At 39.2% G+C, this 22,394-nt stretch overlaps 1 protein-coding gene across 1 annotated transcript in view; it reads right to left on the reverse strand.

Annotated features, from left to right (window-relative positions):
- Positions 1–22,394, reverse strand: part of LOC103759283 (melanopsin) — a 37,513-nt gene that overhangs the window by 11,523 nt on the left and 3,596 nt on the right. Inside the window, exons 2-7 of the mRNA XM_018083856.2 lie at positions 10,030–10,172; positions 7,601–7,734; positions 5,901–6,104; positions 5,312–5,483; positions 2,988–3,143; positions 2,240–2,347 (exon numbers count right to left, since the gene is read on the reverse strand). Of these exons, the coding sequence (XP_017939345.1) occupies positions 2,240–2,347; positions 2,988–3,143; positions 5,312–5,483; positions 5,901–6,104; positions 7,601–7,734; positions 10,030–10,163 (908 nt within the window). The 5' untranslated portion in view covers positions 10,164–10,172. The remainder of the gene's footprint in view (positions 1–2,239; positions 2,348–2,987; positions 3,144–5,311; positions 5,484–5,900; positions 6,105–7,600; positions 7,735–10,029; positions 10,173–22,394) is intronic.

The raw sequence follows: 22,394 nt of genomic DNA on the forward strand, positions 1-22,394 counted from the left end.
GTTGCCCAGAGAAGCTGTGGATGCCCCAAGCCTGGAAGTGTTCAAGGCCAGGTTTGATGGGGCTTTGAGAACCTGGTCTAGAAGAAGGTGTCCCTACCCATGGCAGCGAGTTGGGAACTAGATGATCTTTAAGGTACCTTCCATCGCAAATCATTCTATAATTACATGAGACTGTATTTTCACCCTTTCTGGGTATATTTCTACTAGCCTTCTGAGAAACTTCACTTTTCTTACAACCACATTGTCATTCATCAGACATTCAAAACAAAGAACTCAATTTGAAAATTCCAAATCCTAGTTTTCAGGCAATGGAATTTATCAGTTTCTTCCACTTCTTGGGTGAAACAAAACTCATACCGATGACTAACCCTGCCATCTAGTGGCATTTATACGTTTATCACATTTACCTCCATGGCATCCCTGTGTTTTGTCAGAACTTTGGACACAGCATCACTTTGTAGTAGATAAGCTTTGTAAGACTTGCAAAAGACCTAGAGATTTGCTGAACAGCAGTTCTGTTACAAGTATTTCTCCTTTATATAATGCAGTATTTTTCACTGCCAGTGTTTCAAAAAAACATTACATACAGCTACGGGAAGAAATTGCACACTTTGAGTTCTATTTCCTATGTAAGGTACAGCTTCTTCTGAGTACATTACTGTGAGCTGTAAAGTTGAAAAAAAATACTTAGAAGCTCACTTAATGCTGGAAATAGGGCTGAGAACACAATGGGGTTGTATCCCTTTCCTTATGTTAAACAAACAAAAAAAAAAACAATTGCAAAAACAACTCCCTAGAAAACCTGTTTCTGCTGAATTTTTGGAAACCAAGTGAGTTAGTAGTTTTAACAGAAATTACTTACTTTGCCAGTAACGGGAACATACTTCTCAGCTGAAGCTGGGAGGACATTCCTAAATAATATTTGACTTCAAAAAAAGCAGTTCCAGCTTGCTTAGTGTCTGGGAGGTGCATGGTAAGTTTGCCCTTGTTCAGAACCATTCAGCAGCAACCATGCCTGCTTATTCTCTTCCCAAAGTACTTTGTAACTCCTTTTAGGAATACATGACTGAAAACACAATCATTTTTGTTCTATCCACACTATGCATGACTCCAGGTCCTGGTTGGGTCGAAGAGTCTCTGACCTTTCTGAAACACAAGGTGGTTCTTCCTCACACTCTCCCTAAATGTTGAGAAAGGCTGAGTTGATCTCTGGAGACTAACTTGGATGGTCTAGAGAAGTTATCAAAACATATTTTAATGGACCTTCTTCCACTTTCTAAAGAGAAAGGTTTCTGTTTTTTGGAGAAGTGTCTTTTATGGTGTATTATATTACCATTCTATTCACCTAATCTTGTAGGTTTCCCATCAGAGCAACACTATGGAAATCCTTTTTAACAAGGCATTGTTACATTTCTAATAATCTACTCCATGGGAACAAGTTATCTTTATACTCTCTATCCCTCACCTTACTGCATTCAGAGAACCTGGATAAAAAGCAGAATTCATACCTTTCAGCTCAGAAACTCATTCACAGGTTGTGAGAGGCTTGAGAAGGAAATAAAAAGGCAAGAAAGGTTGTCTAAGAATGCAGCTTATTGAAGTTGTTCTGGGTTGGCACAGTATTCTGTTTTAAAATATACAATAATTGATATCTGTAGTAATAAGTAGAATTGTAGTATAATTTGTCTATGTAGGTATAGTTTCAGAAATATTTCATACCTAAAAAGGATTAAAGTGTTTCAGAGAAGTGATCATTACATTTTGCATATTGAACACCATTAGTGTAAAACCTGAAGTTTTTTAAGTCGAAGTTAACATTTTTGAAAACAAGAAAGAGTGGAAAGACTTTTCCTAAAATAACTAAATGAAACAAATATGAAAAAGCCTTCAGAAGAGATACTTCAGAAATGTTTGCTTTATTTTTTAAAGGCAAATACTTGTTGACTAACACTAGCAAGAGTATTAATGAAAAAATAGCCTTTTCTGTATATTTGCAGGGAACTCTTGTCTGCATTACCGGCTTACTACAGCTGTCACTATGCAAAGAACTTCTATGAAAATGCTGTTTGCTTCTCAGAAGGCTTCTCCTGAAGATTAGCAACTTCTTTAAATTAATATTGAAGTTAGTGCAGGAACAGGCACTGCATGGGGTGAGGCTAAAGGAATGAGAGTAATTCATTCCTTGTAAAGAAACACATTTGAATGTACAATTACACACATACCTATATATTTACTATACCTGTATCTTGGGTGAATTATTGCATATATGATGGGGTTGTAGACTGCAGAAGCTTTGGCAATAACTGCTGGCACAGATTTGGAATATGGTGTTAGGGTGTTGCCTCGACTAAAACAAAGCAAAAACATTACACACAGCTATGCCACGGATTAATACTATATTAATAGAACATATTACTCCTTTTGGCTGGTTTTGTGCTGTTATTTCTTTTTATAAGAAATACCCCTGAAATGTTGATTCATTCAAATGCATTTTTTTTTCAGATGAAAGGCTTGAATTTGACAGCATGTACTTGGTTTCATTCATTTGGAGAAGATCAAACACGTGCAAGTAATTAGTTATCTACTTGAGGATGACTAGGAACACAAAGAATCACCCTCCCTGTTTCTACAATAGGCAAAAAAAACCCCCAAAACTCCCAACAAAAGAACGCCCATTATGGTCATCTGCGAAAAGTGAACGGTGATAAAAAAGAAAACAGAATCAAACCTAAAAATCTTTCAGCAGCAACATCTGTGCCACACAGTAATGTGCGTCAGTGACTCAGTTTCAAACACTGCAGAAGGAAGAGAGGACCAGAAGTGGTTTGAAACCAGTGTTTTCCTTTTGATTTTAAGTTCCCACAGTCAGTCAGGACCCTAATTATTTAGGACCCTTTCAAAATGGAGATCTGCTTCACGTGGGTGACAGTACTAACATATTTGCATTTCAGAATAACCTATGTTGTTTGGATTACTTTTCCACTTACCCTGCCCAGGCAATCAAGGTGACACAAGCATATGGAGACCAGGACAAGACAAACACAATGATGACCACAAAAGCAATTTTTGCCAGTTTCCACTCATTCTTCATAGATTGAGAGAGGTGGGAATTCCGACTGCAGGACCCCAGCTTTTGAACATCTCTGTGAGAGGGGAAAAAATACCAATATTTCAGCAGGACAGTGAAAAAGCTAGGTGCAACATCTCTAATATGTTCTCAGCAATATGCAAAATGAAGTAGATTTCATATTTCCTTACTCTAATTCTCCTTTTGTCCTCTGATATTTAAAAACTCTAGAAGATAATTAATGTAGCAAAACGGTTGCAAGTGTTGTGTTTGCCTGTAAGACTGAGCCAGAATGCCCGGGACTACAGGACAGGACTGCACTGTCCTTACCTAATACAAGGAGGGTTTCAGGTTGCAAAGGTGCAGAAATTAATATCTCTTGCCCTTTGTTGTTCTCAGAGGTGGAGGAAGCAAAGGCATAGTTGGATGGAAAAATCAAGCCTTACATCTTTTCCTTTTCAAGGGAAGAACAGCTTGCAGAAAATCAAGTTCACAAGGTAACACGTGCTGGGATACCCTGACAACTCTGCAGACCTTGTCCCAAACACTTAGGAGGACATTCTTACTTACCTGCAAATTTATTCACTGGAGAAGAGTATTTTCAGGGGGAAGTACAACATGCAGTCCTAACATTTTTGCTGAAAAACATCGAATCAAATTCTCTTCTCACACCAAACGCTCCATTTTTATTTTAAAAAAGTTTTGTGTGGTTAAGTATTTTATATTGCTTAGCATAGAAATAACAATTTTTACATATCAGTGTTGGTAAATGGAGATATATTTCAGGCTGAAGACATTAATTACCAGCCAGCAGGGTAACAAACTTCTTCCTGTTGCACTGTGAACATAGAATAGAATCATGGAATGGTTTGGGTTGGAATGGACCTTAAAGGTCATCTAGTTCCAATCCCCCTGCTGTGGGCAGGGACACCTTTCATTACACCAGTTTGCTCAAAGCTCCATCCAGGTCGGACTTAAACTCTCCCAGGGATGGGGCAGCCACAGCTTCTCTGGGCAACCTGTTCCAGTGCCTCACTACCCTCACACTCAAGACTTTTTCCTAATACCTAATCTTAATCTACTCTCTCTCAGCTTGAAGCCATTCCCCCCTGTCCTGTCACTACACATTCTTGTAAAAATTCCCTGTCCAACTTTCCTGTACACTCCCTTCAGGTACTGGAAGACCATGATTAGGTCACCCCTAAGCCTTCTCATTTCCAGACTGAACAAACCCAGTTCTTTCAGCCTTTCTTCATAGGAGAGCTGTTCCACCCCTCTAATCATCTAAACTCATAAAATGAGTTTTCTGTATTTAGTTAGCAAAAGGCACAGAAAAATCTTATGTCCACTGTGCTTCACATGTGTGCAAGACACCATTGTTATAAGGATGCATTCTTCGCTCCCTTGCTTGATGTCAAATATGTGTACACAAAGTGCAAAAAACAAGACAAGGCCAAAACATAGAGTTCAGTAAGAACTTCACTTAAGGCATACAGATAAATGTGCTTGGAAAAACAGAATTTAGCGTTATGTAACCAAATGATTCAACAAGTGCCTGCAGACAGATGCAGAGAAAAGCCATCAGAGCTGCTGACACTGTGAGCAGCAGGAAGGATTTACAACACCAGCCATGTGCTCATTAGGAGAAAAATAAGTGACAGGATGAAGTTACTTTGCAGATCTAACACCCTGTTGATTTTTCATTTCAAATATAGACCAAAATTTTTGTGGAAAAAAAAGTCCTAACAAGCATAGCCAGATATTGTACATGTAGTTGTGATGCTTGAGTGAAGTACAAGGATTTCTGGGATGCCTGCCTTAAATAAAGCTGTCAAAAAATATGAAGACTGTTATGTTTACAGAACAGCTCGAAGGCAGATGATGCCTCCATTGCTACATGTTATTTATTATCCCTTGGGTCTGAAAACTGCTAAAATATACAGGGACAAAGTTTCTTGCAGTGCAAATCTGAAATACAAATAACTCAATCAAATTATCTGATGCACTGGAATAAGATTGAAATCACCAGTGACTTCTTTTTCTGCTCCAAAATCCATACATCCATTCCAGATTTTAAATAGGCAAAAAATATTTCTCCTGTTGCAGCTGCTAAAGATCTGCCACTACAGTTCCAATTTCAATTCAGATTAATTTTTGATTAAGATATTTCTGCAGTCAAAGAAATTGAGAATATCTTCTAATACAAGAAAAGGGATATGTACTTCTTTCAGCTACATTGCTTACCTGCCAGTACGTCTTATGGCCAGGAACATAGATAAATAGCAAAGGAATATTATTATCAGGGGTATAAAAAACACACAGCAACATAAAATCATGGTGTAACTTCTGTTTGCAGGGGAGTAGGTTACATAGTCCCATGTACAGGATATCATCAAGCCTTCAGGCACATAGGAACCTGTGGAATACATGGAATACATTATTCGCACATACACCCAAAGTTAGCACAGTTGCTGATCCAACAACTAAGCCCTTAAAATAAAGCCTGTACTGTATCCATAGCCTTCAAGAGCTATGCTGGCCATGTTATATGTGTGGTCTGAGAATGTGAGTGTGCACATGGAGAGGAGGTTCTGACTGCCAGACTCAGATGCACACCTAATACTCCACCTGCTTGAATACAGCCTGGGGGTAGGGGGGAAGAGGGTATCTGCCGTGCAGCAGGTGTCGATGTCTGGCACGACAACAAACCATCAGGCGGTGGCTAGGCATCGACCAAGAACTTGTGAGAAAACTCTTTTTTTTATATATCCCAAGCAAGACTAAGGCAGACCACACAGGGAATGCTAGAGGAGAGAGAGAGCAGACAACATACTCCACCCGAAGAGTGGAGCCAGGCTCCATCCTAGCGAGTAGAGCCACACGACGGCGATGACCTGTATGGTGCGTTTCTTTGAAGTCCACTGTATGGATTGCAGGGGCTTAGTGATCACAAGGTAGCGGTCAATAGAAATAGCCAACAAAGTCATCATTGAGGTTATTCCGAAGAGTGCGCCACAGAAAGCATACAAGTCACAGCCTGAAGCAGAAAATGGCAATGTCAGGGATTTTCTTGAAAAGACACACGTTTTCTCTCAGAGCCCGTCGTAATAAACCTCCCATTTTTTTCCGGGTTCAGGACTCCTCTCTCATTAGAAGAATTTCTTAGCCTCACAATTTCATAGTTATTGTTTATTAGAAAAACACAAATGTAAATAAAATACAAATATATGTTTTTAAAAGGTCCTACTCCACTGCAGGCTGCAACTGGGAACCTTTTGTCAATGGAAAACTGCCTCAAAGAAAATCCAATCTAATTAAAGTTATACTTTCCTGGACTGCTGCCCAATATATTGATCTTAACAGGCTGCAGCAGACATCTGTCTGCCAATGACCAATGAGTGTTTCAAAAAATTACTTTAGTTAATGTGGTTTAAAAATACAGAAGTGGTTTAAATTTGATGACTAAAACAGCTGTAAAACAGCTCCAACTCCCATTTTTAATGGCAGTGCTTTTTAAAAGAACCAATATTTTTTACACGACAGAGATTTTTTTTACCTCTCTACATTCAGGCATTGCACTACCAGATGAAACTTGTAGAGTTACACTGTCCAGAATTTAGTTCAGAAACCTGTGTCAAAAGATCATCCATTTTTTGAAATGTTGCATTGCCCCATGTGGTTATAGACAAGAGCCCACTAGGAATGGCGGGCAGTCAAAATACCCGATTCAACCTTAAAATAGACTTCTAAAGTCTTTATAAGTAACCTGCAACTAAGGACGAAATCCCACTCAATCCAAATCAATTGCTTCATTGTGTCAGCTTTGTGTCAGCACAATAATTTACACTGATTTTATCTAAGGGGATGAGCAAGACTAAAATCGAACTAAAGCAGAGTCCCTTCTGGAGTCCCTTCTGTGCTGCTAAAAAGTACATGGTTTCCTGGCTTGCTCCACTGTTATACAACCACTACTTTGTGTAAGTTTTCACCCAACGATGTGTTGAGCAGCATCAATCAGAGTATCAAGCCTTCTGAGGTTCTTGCTGTACTCACATTTCAGCTATAATTTGAGCATTCATCACCTTTTCCTTCTTGCAGTTGGCATGAAAGGAGCCTAAATTTGCAGAGTCCTCAACTGAGTATCATTATTTATATCTTTTAATTAAATATGAGATTCCTAGAAGCATGCTAATGGATATCAACATACATTTCTAAATAAAAGGAGTAACTACACCTTAAACTAATACAAAAAATACTATTTACAACTTATTAAAACTTTTCTACCTACTTTCTCCCTTACAAGCTAAAGGGTAATACAATTACATGTTGATGTTGACTCCTTCCTTTCCAAAATATGTAAGATAAAAGAATCAAGCCTATAATACAAAACATGCTGACTGATGATGTCAAGAACTGGGCTTGTAACTCGAGATTTGTGCTGCTGTCTCCACAGCACAAGTAAAGATTGTTATGGCAAAAACAGGCTGAAGACAGCATAGAGCTGGTGAGGTACGAATTAGTGATGAAAAGTACCTATATCTCCAAGTATCCATTTTCTGTGCAGGCTGTTGACAAAGCACATGGGTGCCTGAGAAGCCGACATCAGGAAGTCACTCACAGCTAAATTCATTATAAAGTAGTTTTGGGGTGTCCTCAGCTTCTTGTTGCTTAAAAAACATGAGAAATACATGATTTTAAACAGACAAAGTGAAAAGTTAACTTTATAGCTTTGCTTACTAGCATAAACAAATACTGTCCAGGTTGGAATCGATGGTTACTTACAGCGAATCAATTGCTAATCATCAGTCAGCTACTACAGCCTCAGCTGCAGTCATTTCAAACTTATGAACTTATGACTGACAAGAGCAGGAGGGTTAAAATGGATTGTTTCCTCTTCAAACTGAGAAGAGTTTCAGCTGTATTGACAAATATGGATTTGTTCTGGAATAGAGCAGTTCCTTAGGGGTGCTGTAATATTGATTGTGTCTTGCACTGTACATGACCAGGATCTGAAGCAGGTTACTGAGCCAAAGGATCTGCTTTTGGTGATATTTTAAAAGATGCTGACCTGAAGAGTTGGCACATTACCACTAACTAAATGACCTTTTGCAAAGTGCTACCACACAAGTAGAGCATGCACTGAGATTTGGAAAAAGTACTTTTGCTAATATACATCTCATAAGAGGGAATGAAAGCTCTCAGCTGCAGATGAACAGGCAATATTAAATGCCACAACAAGGAGTGTGAAAGCAACAGACAGTCTGCAAGCAAAGCTTATCCAAAGAAAACAAACATCACTTCCAGTTCTTTTCCCAACATCTCACCACCTCATGCAGTCTCACTTTCTAGGGATATCTGGAGTAAAAACCTTCTTGGAAAGTTTCAGTGGGCATTCGGGATTACCCTTAGCTCTGTTTGAGAGGAATAAAGATACTGGTAACAAGATAAAGAACCTCTCACTTGTACTTGGAGTTGTTTGGTTGAATATGTTGTTGTTGCTCTAATTAAATATTGTGTCCAACTAGGAAAGTTAAATTAATTCATGAGTTCAGCTCACCCAAATCCTCAACTGCCACTTTTGAGGGGATATAATGAGAAGGTGTAACATTGAACTAGTAGTCCCCCAGTGTGAATCGCTGTATTGGCTGTATCATGGAGTTAAAGGCTTTGATACCTGGAGTTTGAATTCAGCGCTTTTGCGAGTGTTAGGTATGTATAATACAAAAAGGGGTGACTTGGCATGCTCTGTGAGACACAGGGAGGAGGCAGAATTTTATAAATAATTTTGTTCTTGCAACCTTCAATAGTTTGAAATAATTCTTTCTTTTCCTCAAAATGTCTTCTTCAGTGTAAGAAGGTGAACTACTGAGGGCTTTCTGATGTGCTTTGCAATAGCAGTATTTGCAGCTAACATGAATTTCTTTCCTCATGATGATAAACAAATACTGAAAAAGAAAGTGAGAAAGCCATCTCAATGCTATCAGATTCTTGGGTCTAATAACTGCCAGCAACTGGGTGAGAGAGGCTGCAGAGTTCACACCTTCCCAGGTGCTCAACTGTCAGTGCATATTTTCCTACTTTGAAAATTTAATGCTTTTTTTTACACCAGCTAAACACACAAATTTCAAGAAAAACGCAGAGCTTGTGCTGCATTTAAAAAATCATGAAGGTATCCACAGTTGCAGGGAATTAATTTTCTCCATTAAGTCATATTAGAAGCCAGTTATTCAAAATAACTAATTTATTTGTCTTTCAGAATAGGAAACTAACACTTGGTTCATAACCCCACCAGTGTCTCTAGCATTACAGGGCCCCTCTACATCAACATGCATAATGACAGCAAGCAGTGAACGAGGAGGATTTTGAAATTCATCATCACATTGTGGGACAGAGGGTAGCTATTTTTTTTCCATGAGATTTTTGCAGTTACTAGCTGCAGTAACTTTGGTTGTCTGTTACTCTGCCAAGAGAGCACACAGACTGACAGAAATCCTATGATCTGCCTGAAGCAGGGAATACACTGGTGGCATGAGCTCATTTCATGTAGCACATTGATTCTTTGGTCCTTCCAGGACATCTGAGCTGCTGGGAGGAATGTCGGTGTTTGTCAAGTATTTCTGCAAATACTACAGGGTAAGTGTCTGCAACAGGGAGACTGTGATTTCTATCATCAAAAGTGCTGAACTGTTCTTTAAACTTTCAATTGGTTCTGTTTATAGAACAAGGTATTTACTTTCTCATTTTCTTTGATTCCTTAAAACATGAGGAATTCACACTAAGGTTATCAGTGATGCATGTGGATGTGTGTGTGTGTGTGTAGGGTTGCCTTCCTCTCGTTCCCCTTCTCCATTTGTTTACATCAGCCTCTGTTTGAAGATTTAAACCAAGAGGAAAGCAATGCAGAAATCTGCACACATGAACCTCAAGAGCAGTCAGGTTAAACACGAGAGGAATTTTTGTACCTGTAAAATGCGTAGAGAACTAGGAGGTTTCCGATGATGCCAATGGAGCCGATAATGAGAACACAAGTTCCTACAGTGTAAAGAACATGGGCAGGGATCTCTGTCTTGGTCACAGTATGTGGCTGGGTACTCATGTTCAAACCCTAGATGGAAAACAGAGGAAAGGGAAAGTTTAGCCCATTTGGGACGCTTATTTCAGGGAACACATGCTCAGCCTGTTGAAGTAAGGCAGAGCATTTGCTTCCATGGTTCATGCAAATCGAATACGCACCTCTGAATTCTTTTCAGATGCCCTGTAATCAAGTTTCCTCAAGTAACTTCTATTACTTTGACAGTAGATATTTATCTTAAGAAAAGAGCAACAGGGAAAACAGACTGGAAAAGACAACTAAGGAAATTATGATGATGATATGAAAAAGACTTGCTCTGGGTAACTGCCTCACTTTGGGGCACAGAGCTAGCTGACAACACAAACTGACAGCAAGGAATAACCTATCACACTTTGGCTTTCTTAGGAGCAATGATATAAAATCCCACACTTACGAACATTAAATTTCCTGGGTCTTCCCAGGCTCACTATCCACTAACTTACAGTGCTGCAACACCTAAGAATTCCCCATGCAAAAGTTCAGAGATGAGAGGTAAAATGGTAGCAGTAACATTGCCTATGCAAGAACAAATACATTAAATAGTCTTGACACCTCTTTCACTGCCTGTATCTCCAGCACATGAATAAACTCTCTACGCATTTTTTTTTAAAAATCAAATTCATATTTATCACTGGCTAAATTCAGCAGCAAGGCAGCCTACAGCTAATGCACTCAGCTCTCATTAGTATTATCAATGAGAAGAGTCAAAATTGCCTCATGGAGATTCTTATTTACCAAGTCAAAAGCAGTTAAGCCTTACACTTGTGGTCAGATCTGGATGGCCTGGTGCCACAGATGTGGCACCTTGTCAAAGCAAGGGACCTGCTTTGCTTCACCACATTTCACCGCTGTGTAGCTCAGCAACATACCGTGTGTAGGATAAGCCTGATTTTGGCCTCTGAGAGAACAGCTGGGTGACAGAACAGGTTCAAGATGATAACTACTGTCCCCCTGGTAATATTTAAGCATCCATTTTCAAAATTATGAGAACAGCCTTTTTTTTTCCCTGTTGCTGGCTCCTAATCTTCCATACTGCTGCTTCTCTTTTCTGCCTTCTATTCCTCACTCATCTATGAAGTGCACACACTCCAGCTCCCTGCTTGTACAACAGTCTTAGCTGTGGGGATTATCTCCTCAACTCTGTGACCCCCCTGGGGCACTCCCTGGGGTGGTTGCATTAGGCAATAGAAAGGGCATGGTGAAATGCATTGCACCCCCTGAGTATCCACAAAGCAATGGGTCTGGGGCAGAAATCCTGACAGCAAAGCTCCCAGGACTGAAGTGATGTAGTAAATGGTACAAAAGCTATGGCTCCAAAGCGGAAAGCTACTTTCAAGCCTTCTCAGTTGTCTGACATGATAGGATGTCTACCCATGATAGGATGGCTACTGCCAACATGGCACTTCACCAGATATCTCACTGCTGTAAAAGTAGAAAGAAATGGAGGAGAGCATCTACTGGTGCTGGTTGCACTAGGGATCTGTGACTGTTATTTCCAGTGGTTAGACAGCAATAAAAAATGTCACGGTGAGTAGCATTTACCCTTGAAAAAGGTGTGAGAGGTAGTGTAAGAGCAGGCAGTGCATGGCGAGATGGCCCAGTGAGGAACACAGTGTGGCTGTTTGGTGGCACCAGACAGAGCCAGCACCACACTTTCAGAGCAGGGCACCAGACAGAGCCAGCCCCATGCTTTCAGAGCATGCAAATTAACCACGCTAAACTCCTTTCCTCTTCTCTCAAACCCAATCTTCTTAGCAGCATGTGTGTGCTAAATCGTAACCCTGCCTCATTTCTGGTAATGCATATCGAAGAGGCTAAACTGGGGAAAAGGGAAAAGGATCCTTTTTTTGCTTCCTTTCCAGCTTATCTGTTAGGATTTGCCCCTATATAGAGGTTTATTATATAGAGAAATATTATATAAATGTAATTCAGGACAAGTAGTACATGCCTGTCATATGCATGATACTTTGCTTCAACATATGGGAACTCACTGTTGCAGAAACTCATTTGAGAAATGGACTATGAATTTCACACCCAACGGTGTCTTGCCTTATCTCTCCGATGAAGAGAAGCTGACTTGGATATTTTGGCCTCGTGTATTCATTTACGGGTGGTGAGCTGTGTCAAAAGCTGAAAAATGTCTCATATGACACATTTGTAAACGCAGCTTACAGTTTGCTGGCAATATTAGATGAAATATATTGATGCTTACAGAGTGGAATTTGGAAGGCAATAAATACCAGGGATTACACAGAGCCTTCAATCTCAGTGAGAAGCTAAAGTGAGGGATGTTTAGATTACACAGGCTTTGGATCTTGCCTTCAGGGGAGTCCATAAAATACCACGGCCACTTTTGCTGCAATGGTAATAGCAGTAAGAATAAGTTTCACATCTGAATGGAAAGACAGCAACTCATTCACTCTGTCAGTGATACCCCAATACCGGAGGATGTGGCAGGCATCCAGCTGTTTGAAATGTGGCAAGATGATAAAGACCAGAAACCATTTTTAATGGCAATTGGAATCTGGGAAGACAAACATGCATATCTATGTGTGTATATATTTCAATACAAAACCTCAACTTTGATACAAAATAATTTCATTAAACTAGTGGAAATTTTCTAAATAAAACTGGCTAAATTAGTACAAATACCTGTAGGTAATCAAGGAGAATTTACACCTCATTTTACTCACATAATGTATTTCACCAATTTGGTATAATTTCACAATAGAAAACTTTTAGAATAAAGATTTAAATACACTTAAGGTTGATAATTTAAAACCGAGTCTGGTGAAAAAATGCTGCTTTTCTAATATAGACCCATTCTCAACACAGAATAACACACAGCTGGAGACAAGTAGCAGTATCATTGAGTCTTTAGACTATTCACTAAATTTAAGTTTTTTCTATTTTCCTACAATGTCACCTCTGAAAAGGTAGCTTTTTGGCAATTTTAATTAACTAGCTGTATGCTTGCTAATGTAAATATTTTACTGTATGGAGGTGAGGACTAGAAATATGAAAAAGAAATTCCAAGCTTGGTGACGAGCTCTAATGAGAAGCTGGTTTTTGTAGATATTCTTAAAAGCTGCTACTACCTTACACATTTTTTTTTTGATTTTAGTTTCTCACAAGTAATAAAAATAAAATTAAGTTATAGGAGAATATTCCAAGTTGCTATGAGTCTTTTCAAGCCAGGAAAACCCAAATAACTATTACAAGTCTTTCCACATAACTTGAAAAGCAGGAGAGCAGCTAAGTACAGCAGGCTGCATTCACTAAGACACTCATGAGTCTTACTGGGTTATGTCTATATCAGCCTCTCTTAGCACCAAAATGATATATGGTCAATGACAGCTGGCATAACTCAGTAAAAAATTAGTTAGTACTAGAGGAAAGGTCCTGTCTTTTAGACTTACCAAAGTACAGATTTTTAAACCGTTGCATGCCCCACTGTCTAACTGCTAGAGTACACAGTGCAGTTATTCTTTGACTTTATACTTTAGATTAGTCATTTTCATTTTAGTAACAGCAAATTTAGACCCCTTGAGAATGTAACTAAAAAATTTAAAAAGTTGAAGAACATGTTGGGAGATGGTCCCTCAGCTTCAGCTGTTTCACAGTGCCATGGTAACCTACAGCTGACACCAATTGTGTCAATCTCAACCAATTATGTTTATGGGTGCTCAGTATCAATGCAGCCATGTAAAGCAGAATGAAAAGCTTGTTCTGTATAAGCCACTGTCTTGCCCCTTCTCTTTAATGATGATAATGAAGGCATTACATTTTATTCAATGAATATATTGAATATTTAACAGGTGAAGTCAGTTTTAAAGGGCTCATGTGAGATATGTTACCTTTCCATTTTTCCCCCAGACTGGCTTTGCTGCCCTCCATTTGTGGTCCTGGGACAGAAACCCGAGCACTCTGCTGAAGATACATCCATTTCCTAAGTGAAGATTTTAAGGGTACCATCCAGAATGACCTGACTCTCTAACTCAAAAACGCAAATGTAAACAAGCAGCCCATGAAGATGCCAGTAATTGCAGCAGGGCCAGCTTCTGGCATACTTGCCGACCCTGTGCTCGCTTTGTTTGACTCCTTCTGAATTAATGCTACAATCACTTGCATTTTGACTCTATGAGATGTTGGACCTGACAACTCTCATAAAACATGATGTGGCCTTACCCTTATACACCAAGTGACTACAATATCAAAATGTTGTCACCTATGAGGCTGCTTGGAGGGCCTTCCTGGCAGGGTAACTATCAGATCTGCAGGCAAATGGAGGATAAAAAAAATTAACAGTTGTCCCTTAACTGTCTGGCAAAGGAAGCAGGCATCAGATATAAAAATAAACTCGGTCTATTTCTCCCAAAATAAAATGGAAAACTTGACAGATGAGGAAAATTATTCTATGAAAGCTTTTGTAACTTGATGTTGAGCGCTAAAACGATGTCCAAATAATTAGAAACATCTGTTTCTACTTTCCAGCTGGAAAGATTAATAAAGGCTGCAATGCAGAAAACAAAACATTGTCATTAAAAAAGGAGGGCAAGGGCAGGTCCCCTTCAATGCATAGGGGTAGAAAATAATGGACTGAATTTAGAAATAGTTGTATGATGTGCATTAGGTGGATGTAAGATTATCTAAAGCTTTATTTATGCTCTGATTTTGCTCATGGGTGCAAGCTCATCTTGTGGAAATGATTTACACTGAAATGAGCTTAAGCAAGGGCTTGCTTACATGGGGGATTAATGTGCACTAATAAGGGAATGAATCAACAACATAGCCTCTCTGTGTTGAATTGCTATGTGGATTCTCAGTGTAGAAGTGTACAGAAAACTTGTCTATACAGTTACACCTACAAATTTTAAAGAAAAACAGTAAATAATACTTAGGCATGACGAGATAGGAGCAATCTATGTGTGCTAGCTACCAGACAGTACTTGCCAAGTTCCTTGTAATTTCACTCATAGTCCATATAAGGGGTAATTTCAGTATGAAGCACCACCTGGTTTGAAATTGCAACAAAATTTGGGAATTAATTAATATCTTGTACATATGAGTATCTTGTACATAGGAACTCCTGAAGCAGCAAACAGAAGGTTGTTGCTATGTGGTGACTATAGTAGAACTAGTGATCATCGGATATTTTTCAAACTATGAAACTGCATTTTAAAATGAAGACTTGTGGAAAATATTCTTAATACATTTGGGTATTAAAAAACCCCCAAACCAAATCAAAACAACAGCTATGCATGTTCCAGTTAACAGTACTGCCTTTCAACACCATACAGTAAGTTCAGATTAATTCAGTCCTCAGAAAGTCAAGTTAAACCCCGATCATCCACATGTGGAAATGTTACTTTTCTTGTCAGTCTCCAGGTGACAGCCTTCTTCCACAGCTCGTTCCAATCAGTTCACATGCCAAAGCAAGGAGCACTCAAACACGTATTTATAGCGTGCATTTAATCAAAATGAAAATTGGTTTAGCCAACAGACCTCTGAATTCAATGCAGTCCATCCAAAAGCGACAAAGGGGCACGGAAGCTGCCAGTGCTGTGTGCAACAGGACAAGCAGCAAAGCCAGATGGATACCAAAGTCAGACATTTGCTCCAGACCCAGGCAGGTGTTCATCCAGGTTGAGATCATAAGTTTGTGCAAAAACCTTGAGAATTTTTTTCTACAATAAAATATGTATCTAGTTAATTCCATTCCAGCAATTTGCTTCTGGGCTGTTACTGAAATGAACAGCCAGTTGAAGAAAAAAATTAATATTTGATTTCAACACTGATTTGCGGTATGTATGCTTAAGACCTCATGTTCAGCACAGCCTCTGCTTTGACGAGATGCTTTCTTTCAGGCCCTTGATATCTGTGTTTAAACTTCTCACAAGCAATCTAATGACACATGGCTGGGGATGGTAGAAAAACCTCAAAAATACCCCAAAGAGAAAACCATCAAAATCTGATCAAGTTCTCAATACCATGAGAATAAGCCAGATGGATACTCAACAAAGTAGGCATACTCAGATGTCTACATATTCAGACAATTGAGTCAGTGTAAGCAAGGGATATTAATAACTCATATAATTTATAATTAATAAAATATTATATTAAAATCACACACCTGAAAATCATACAGCAATCAGAAACAAACAATAAAAGTGAAAGTAATTTAAGTTTTAATATCAGTCTGCTAGTTATAAAGCTGTCTAAGTCATATTTTCATCTCTGGAGACTTACATTATAAGAACCTTAAAATGTAAAGTCTATTCAGGAAAGCACAGAGACATTGCTTTCTATGTACATCTTCAGCCACACCACTGAAATCAGTGATAAAAGACACATTTGCTTCTCAGAGTACAAAAAACCAAAAAATACCCCCAAGAACAAATATCAGCCCAGCTGAAAACAACCTGGCTCATGTTCCAGCTTGAGCACTATCTGCATGGCCTGGATAGGGGTTAGCAAACACGACACCTAACTCAAAGTTCTACAACTTATTCTACACAGTGTGCCTGCACAACGCAGCCTTGGGAGGAACACTGTGTTACTCGCTGCCTTGTTTTTTGTGGGGAAGCACTGGCAACTAACTAGTACACTTTTTTTTCCCCCTTCCTGAATCCAAGTTACTATAATCAAACCTTGAGGCACTGGACTTTAATTTCAAGACCTGAAAATTTTAAGGCAAGACACCAAAGGCATGTTTGCCGAGAGCATTTCTTTTTCAACACTGGTTGTACTTGCATAATCCAGACAAGGTAGTACTAACCAGGTCTTCACAACATTTTCCTCTACAGAAATTTTATGTTCTATTTAAACATATCCAGTTCTAGCCCAAGATCTAAAAGAACCGAATTCAACCATGACTGAAGAATTTTTGAAAAACAAGCAAATAGAAACTGACTACCAGAAGCTGTTAATACTCAGTTGAGGGCTCAGTGCAACTTTCCCTTATTATCTCTCACAGGCTTGCATGCCAGCACAGACAGTTCCTTAATGTGACCCCTGAGACACTCACCATATTGTCCCCTTGGCCATAAACACCATCAAATTTATCTGGTGCTATGTCCAAGTGCACCTCAAATTACAACACCAGCTATGCACGCTTAGGCAGGCAGCACTCTGAGCACATCTAATCAATGCTGACACTGCATCAAAATTATCCAGACTATCACAGTCCAGTGCATATTTGTTTGGCCATGAGGGAACAGACGACTGTTAGCACAGTGCAACAACAAAGCAGTATGCAGAAATCTTAAGAAATATATTTTTAGAGCCTTAAAGCTTGTTAGAGGAAAACATGGGTGGTCAAAACATGATATAGTGGTTAATTCCTTCAATGTAATAAATTCATAGGTTATTTTTCTCCCTCTGAGGATTCTATTGCTAACTGCAGTTCTTTAATAGTCACATGAAGTTCACCTAAAAAAAGAAATACTGTTATTCTATGTTTGCTACTCGGTGGCAAAGGTGTTTTGAACTCACTAGCACTGTAACCCTTGGGGATAACATGGGCTCTTCACCTGAGCTGCTCTCCCTTCTCCACCTCATTTGAGCTCCTGTAGCTCATCATGGTCTGTTTTACTCACCCCAGGGTGCCAGACTACCACTGCTCCCATTTCACCAACCACAGATTCCTCCGACAAGGATGCTCCCGCTCCAGCCTGCCCACCACGCATCAAAAGCCATTTCATCAGCTGCCACTGTTTGCTGACAACACAGTGTCACAGCATCCATCACCTGCCCAGATCAAACCCTCTCCCACTCCATCAGCCCCAGGCTTCAGGAGGAGCAGCAGTGAACTCAGCTGCCGGGTGATGCTCACATGTTACTGGATTTAACAGAGGCACTGGAAGAAATGTCTCTGTCCACAGATGTTGGCAACACAATTTGAAATTCTCATCTCTGTCAGTGGTTTCTGATCTCTGCTCTGAGCTTTCAAAGAGCTTGAACATATATTCTGGCTTCTGGACAACTAGACTTTTATATTTTATTAAAAAAAAAATTCTTCCTTACTGTTGATAGCTGAAAGCAAATCCTTCACCAGCCACCTCTAGCTTTATGCACCTCATCTAGATGTGAGTAGTCTTTTCATTCCACTGTTCAGCTTCTAGGTGATACCTACTCACCTGCTGCAGAAGATCTGTGGAAATTGCTCTGACAAGAGGGCCCTGCATTTTAAACACATACCATGAAAACATGTGCTTATTTTAAGGACTGTGAAAAAACCCCCTATCAGCTGACATTAGCTTTTCAAAGGGTGATTACAAAACGAAAACACACCTCAATAAATCAGTTAAGGCAAGATGTTAGTAACTTATACTAATCCTATATAATCTTTCTACTGCTACTTTTTAAAAACACGTATAGCTAATAATTTTCATCAATGTAGTAAATTTTGTTCCTGCTGGATTCCCTGCTCTATATTTATTTTGTCAGCTGTGAAGAAGTGTGGTGAATGATGAAGGAAGCACAAATGATAATAGTAGAATTACACTTCCCTACATTACAATAAAGTTTGTTTACAATTTTTACTAGTTGAGCATAAAGAACTGCAGATTTAGCAAAGAATCCACCTCTCTCTATACATTTCACTATTTACAAACAAACTGATTTTTCTTCTGCAGGAAATATTCTTAACTGAAGGCCTGAAACTGGAGACATTCTTAACTAGGGTAATTCCATATTTCAACAAGAGATTTTGCTCATGATGATAGGGTGGGGGTGAAGGGCAATCAAACTTCTTGATGCCATTTGCTCCATTCCATCATGTACATTTGGGAACAGGAAAACTGCTAGAAGTAGTCAGATCAGAGGCCCACCATCTCCTGTGTCTTACACCTGATAGTATCTGGTAACAGAAGCTTTTAGGGGAAGAACATGGGGAATACAGCAAGGGAGCATTCTCAATCTGCCAACTTCAAGCAAATTTTTTATATTAGTATAAACACTGTAGCATTTAGTTTCTGCTTAGATCAAAGGAATATCTGATCACTCTAAGCTGAGGTTTATTCCATGTAATATCTGTTTGCTTCTGTTTAATATTCCTCTGTTCATGGAAGTGGGGATGTGCAGAAGGCAGAGGCAGACTCTTTCTGGAGGTGCACAGGGAATGAACAGAGGTAACACATGCAACTTGCAGCAGGCGAAGTGTTCAGTGAAATTCTGAAGCACAGAAACAGGGACCCAGAAGGGCTGCATAATCTCCATTCATAGAGCATTTCAAAATGTTGAAGTTAGCCCTGCTTGGAGCAGGTGATGGGACTTGACAACCACCATTCCAACCTAAAATATTCCATAATACCAGTAATAAAACCTCCAAAACATACAGTTAAAAAATAAAGGTTTAAGCCATAAGTGAAATGAAATATTATTTCAGTTCCTTGAGGACTGGTATCCTGTCTCAGTAAACTGAAAACCTTCCTACCTACCTTATTTTACTTTCAAAAGGAACTGGGAAATGACATCCAGAGCCAAGTGAACCTAAGTATGTGTTTTGCACCCACAGACTCTAGACTAATTTCAATTGATAATCTCTATAGAGACCATATTTCCTGGATAGGAAGGCTGCAGTTAAGTGCTCCTCTTCATTTATAACTCTCTTTCCTACTGTGGCTTTAAATCCTGCATGAATAGAACGATTTCCAGAGGTTTTAGGCACTTCACACCTATTGATTGCACTGGTGGCAAAACACCTACTCTTCTCCTGTGGTGTTGAAAATACTCCCTAGTGTTTATCTGCACTGTTAGGTGCGTAAGCATCATGAAAACTTTGCTTTGAAATATTTTATGAATAATTTTAGAGGATTTAACTGGATCACTGATACAATGTTTAGTCCAACAGCCTAAATATTAGTCTGACAGATTCCCACTAGACATCCTACATAGTTCAGAATAAAGCACAGGTAATGGAGATAAAGGAGATGACTGGGAAGAGAAAGAAATTGAGTGAAATATATTCAAGATGACCCATCTCTGCAGCAAAAGGCAAGTCTTTATTGCCAAATGAAACCATTTGTCATTAGCACAACTTCCCTTAACTCTCTAAAACAAGAGTAAAACAAACTCTCATCTAGAAAGGAGATCATTGCTTTTCTAGTCACGTGGAGGGTGAAGCACTTACAAATTCCTTGTGGATTTAGCATTGCTAAAGGAACAAAGAGACCAATGTCAAATGAACAAGTGAAACCTGCAGTTCCACTTATCAATAGAATCTACTGCTGTACTGAAGACATTTCAAAGAGCGAAGCAACACTGGCAAACTAATAAGAAACTGCAATATAGGCATAATTAGAGACAAATTATGTCAATCAAAAGACTCCCAGATTTCTAAAACACTGAACTAATGAAGCATGCATTGACACATTTGGTGGGAATAGGTGTGTATAGTAAAAGTAATTCCTGTATCTCTCAAAAAACTTAATTATCTCATGGCAGTGCACATCTTGAAAGAAGAAACAATATCTCACACAAAAGCAATTACCTTTACTTTGGCTGGGAGAAGTATTAAGACAATTTTGCTATTGCAGTGAAGGAGCGTCATCCTTTCCCTCTCCACTGCTCTGTATAACACACTGAAAATAGGGATGATGTAGTTGTTTTAATGTGGTCTCTTGTTTTAATTCTGCAGACCACTTTTCAGGACTTTATAAAAGCTAAAAGAAGTTTTAGCATATCTGTAATAGGAAACACCATCTTCCTCTCACCCTTGCCATAATCTTTGGATATGCAGTGGATTTGAAGCAACTTCTACCCTATATTGCTGTTGCAACATCAGCTTGGAACCATGATGAACTACCAGAAAAGAAAATCTCAGCACAAGGCAGCTTCTTTTTCTGGGTTAAGAAGAAACGTGCCATTTTGCAAAAATTAACCTTTATTTTTAAAAGCTTATAAACAAGTCAGCAAAGTAATATGCACCAGAGAATCTCACAAAACAAAAGTAAGTCTAACAAAGCCGTGTGCCTGTCTCAAGTCATGTCCATACTAGATTTAAGTTCACACTGGACCCTTCTCTGTCCACCCAGATCCAGAAAATCATCACATTAAAGAGCGTCTCTCAATGCAAAAACAGGCGAGGGAAAAATTTGCTCACAACAACTGTGGGGCTAAGAAAGAAGGATACTCAAGTTTTCTCCACAAGTAAAAGCCCACTGAACACAAATAGTCACTATTAGTTGCAAACTTGCACTGAACTTTAGCAAAAGTTTATTGCCAGTTTTCTTGCGATCAAACACTAAACACTGAGCTATTAACAGCATGCAAAACAATTTCACAGTAATTAATTCTGAACAAAACAATTCTATTACAAATGGGTTACTTAAGGGTCTTGAAGCATGATCCAGGACACCAGCAGCAGACTACTACCTCCTGTGCTGTGGAGGAGGGACCCCAAATACTAGGGGTTCTTGCAGCCCTCCAGCATTAGAGACAAACTGCCTTCCTCATCAGCTGCTTGAGGAATAACTGACTGGCACTTACCTATAGAACTGCCACTAGAGTTTTCCAAAGCACCAGCATTAATCCAAGGTCTCCCTGGTGCTCTTGAAGTCACTGCTAACCTTCATTAGCTAATCCTCAACTTTGATACAATGGTCTCTCCAGTGCCTGGAGGGAGGGGCCTTTTTACTACAGCAGTGGCATGGTGAGCTCAATACTGCAAGTTTCTAAGCCTTACTCACTCTTTCCCTTTATCATAGTAAACTCAACTACATTATTTGAATATTAGTACAAGTTTCAGTATACCAATCATAGCAAAAGAAATCAGATACATAAGAAACCATGCATATTTTTTCATTCTCAACAAAAAGCAAGTAACTCATCGAACACTAAAGTTATTGGTTGCAGAAAGTTCAGTGGAAGTACTTTGTCCTTTTTATAATTAAAACCCAAATAAATTTCCTTCTCACTCAAGTCCTTTTGCAGACATTGCTAAGTTAACAAGGCACAAAGAAAGCATGCTCCTTCCTATTGCTCTATTAGCTCTAGATTACCTGTAGCTATTGAGACACTGACCATTTCATCATCCAGTCAGCAAGGCCTTAGTTTCACCTTGTCACTCATTTCATTGGCAGCACAGCTGTGCTGATGGCAGTCAGTCCACGGTATCAGGCATATATCTCCACCTGGCATTCAAGTCTTCTAGTCTGCACCCTTTATTAAACTTCTGGTTTGCATTCTCCATTAGACTCAGCAGCCTCTCACAGT

The sequence above is a fragment of the Manacus vitellinus genome, unplaced genomic scaffold, assembly GCF_001715985.3.
Source record: "Manacus vitellinus isolate BGI_N305 unplaced genomic scaffold, ASM171598v3 scaffold_0_pilon, whole genome shotgun sequence".
In the NCBI taxonomy this organism is placed as follows: Eukaryota; Metazoa; Chordata; class Aves; order Passeriformes; family Pipridae; genus Manacus; species Manacus vitellinus.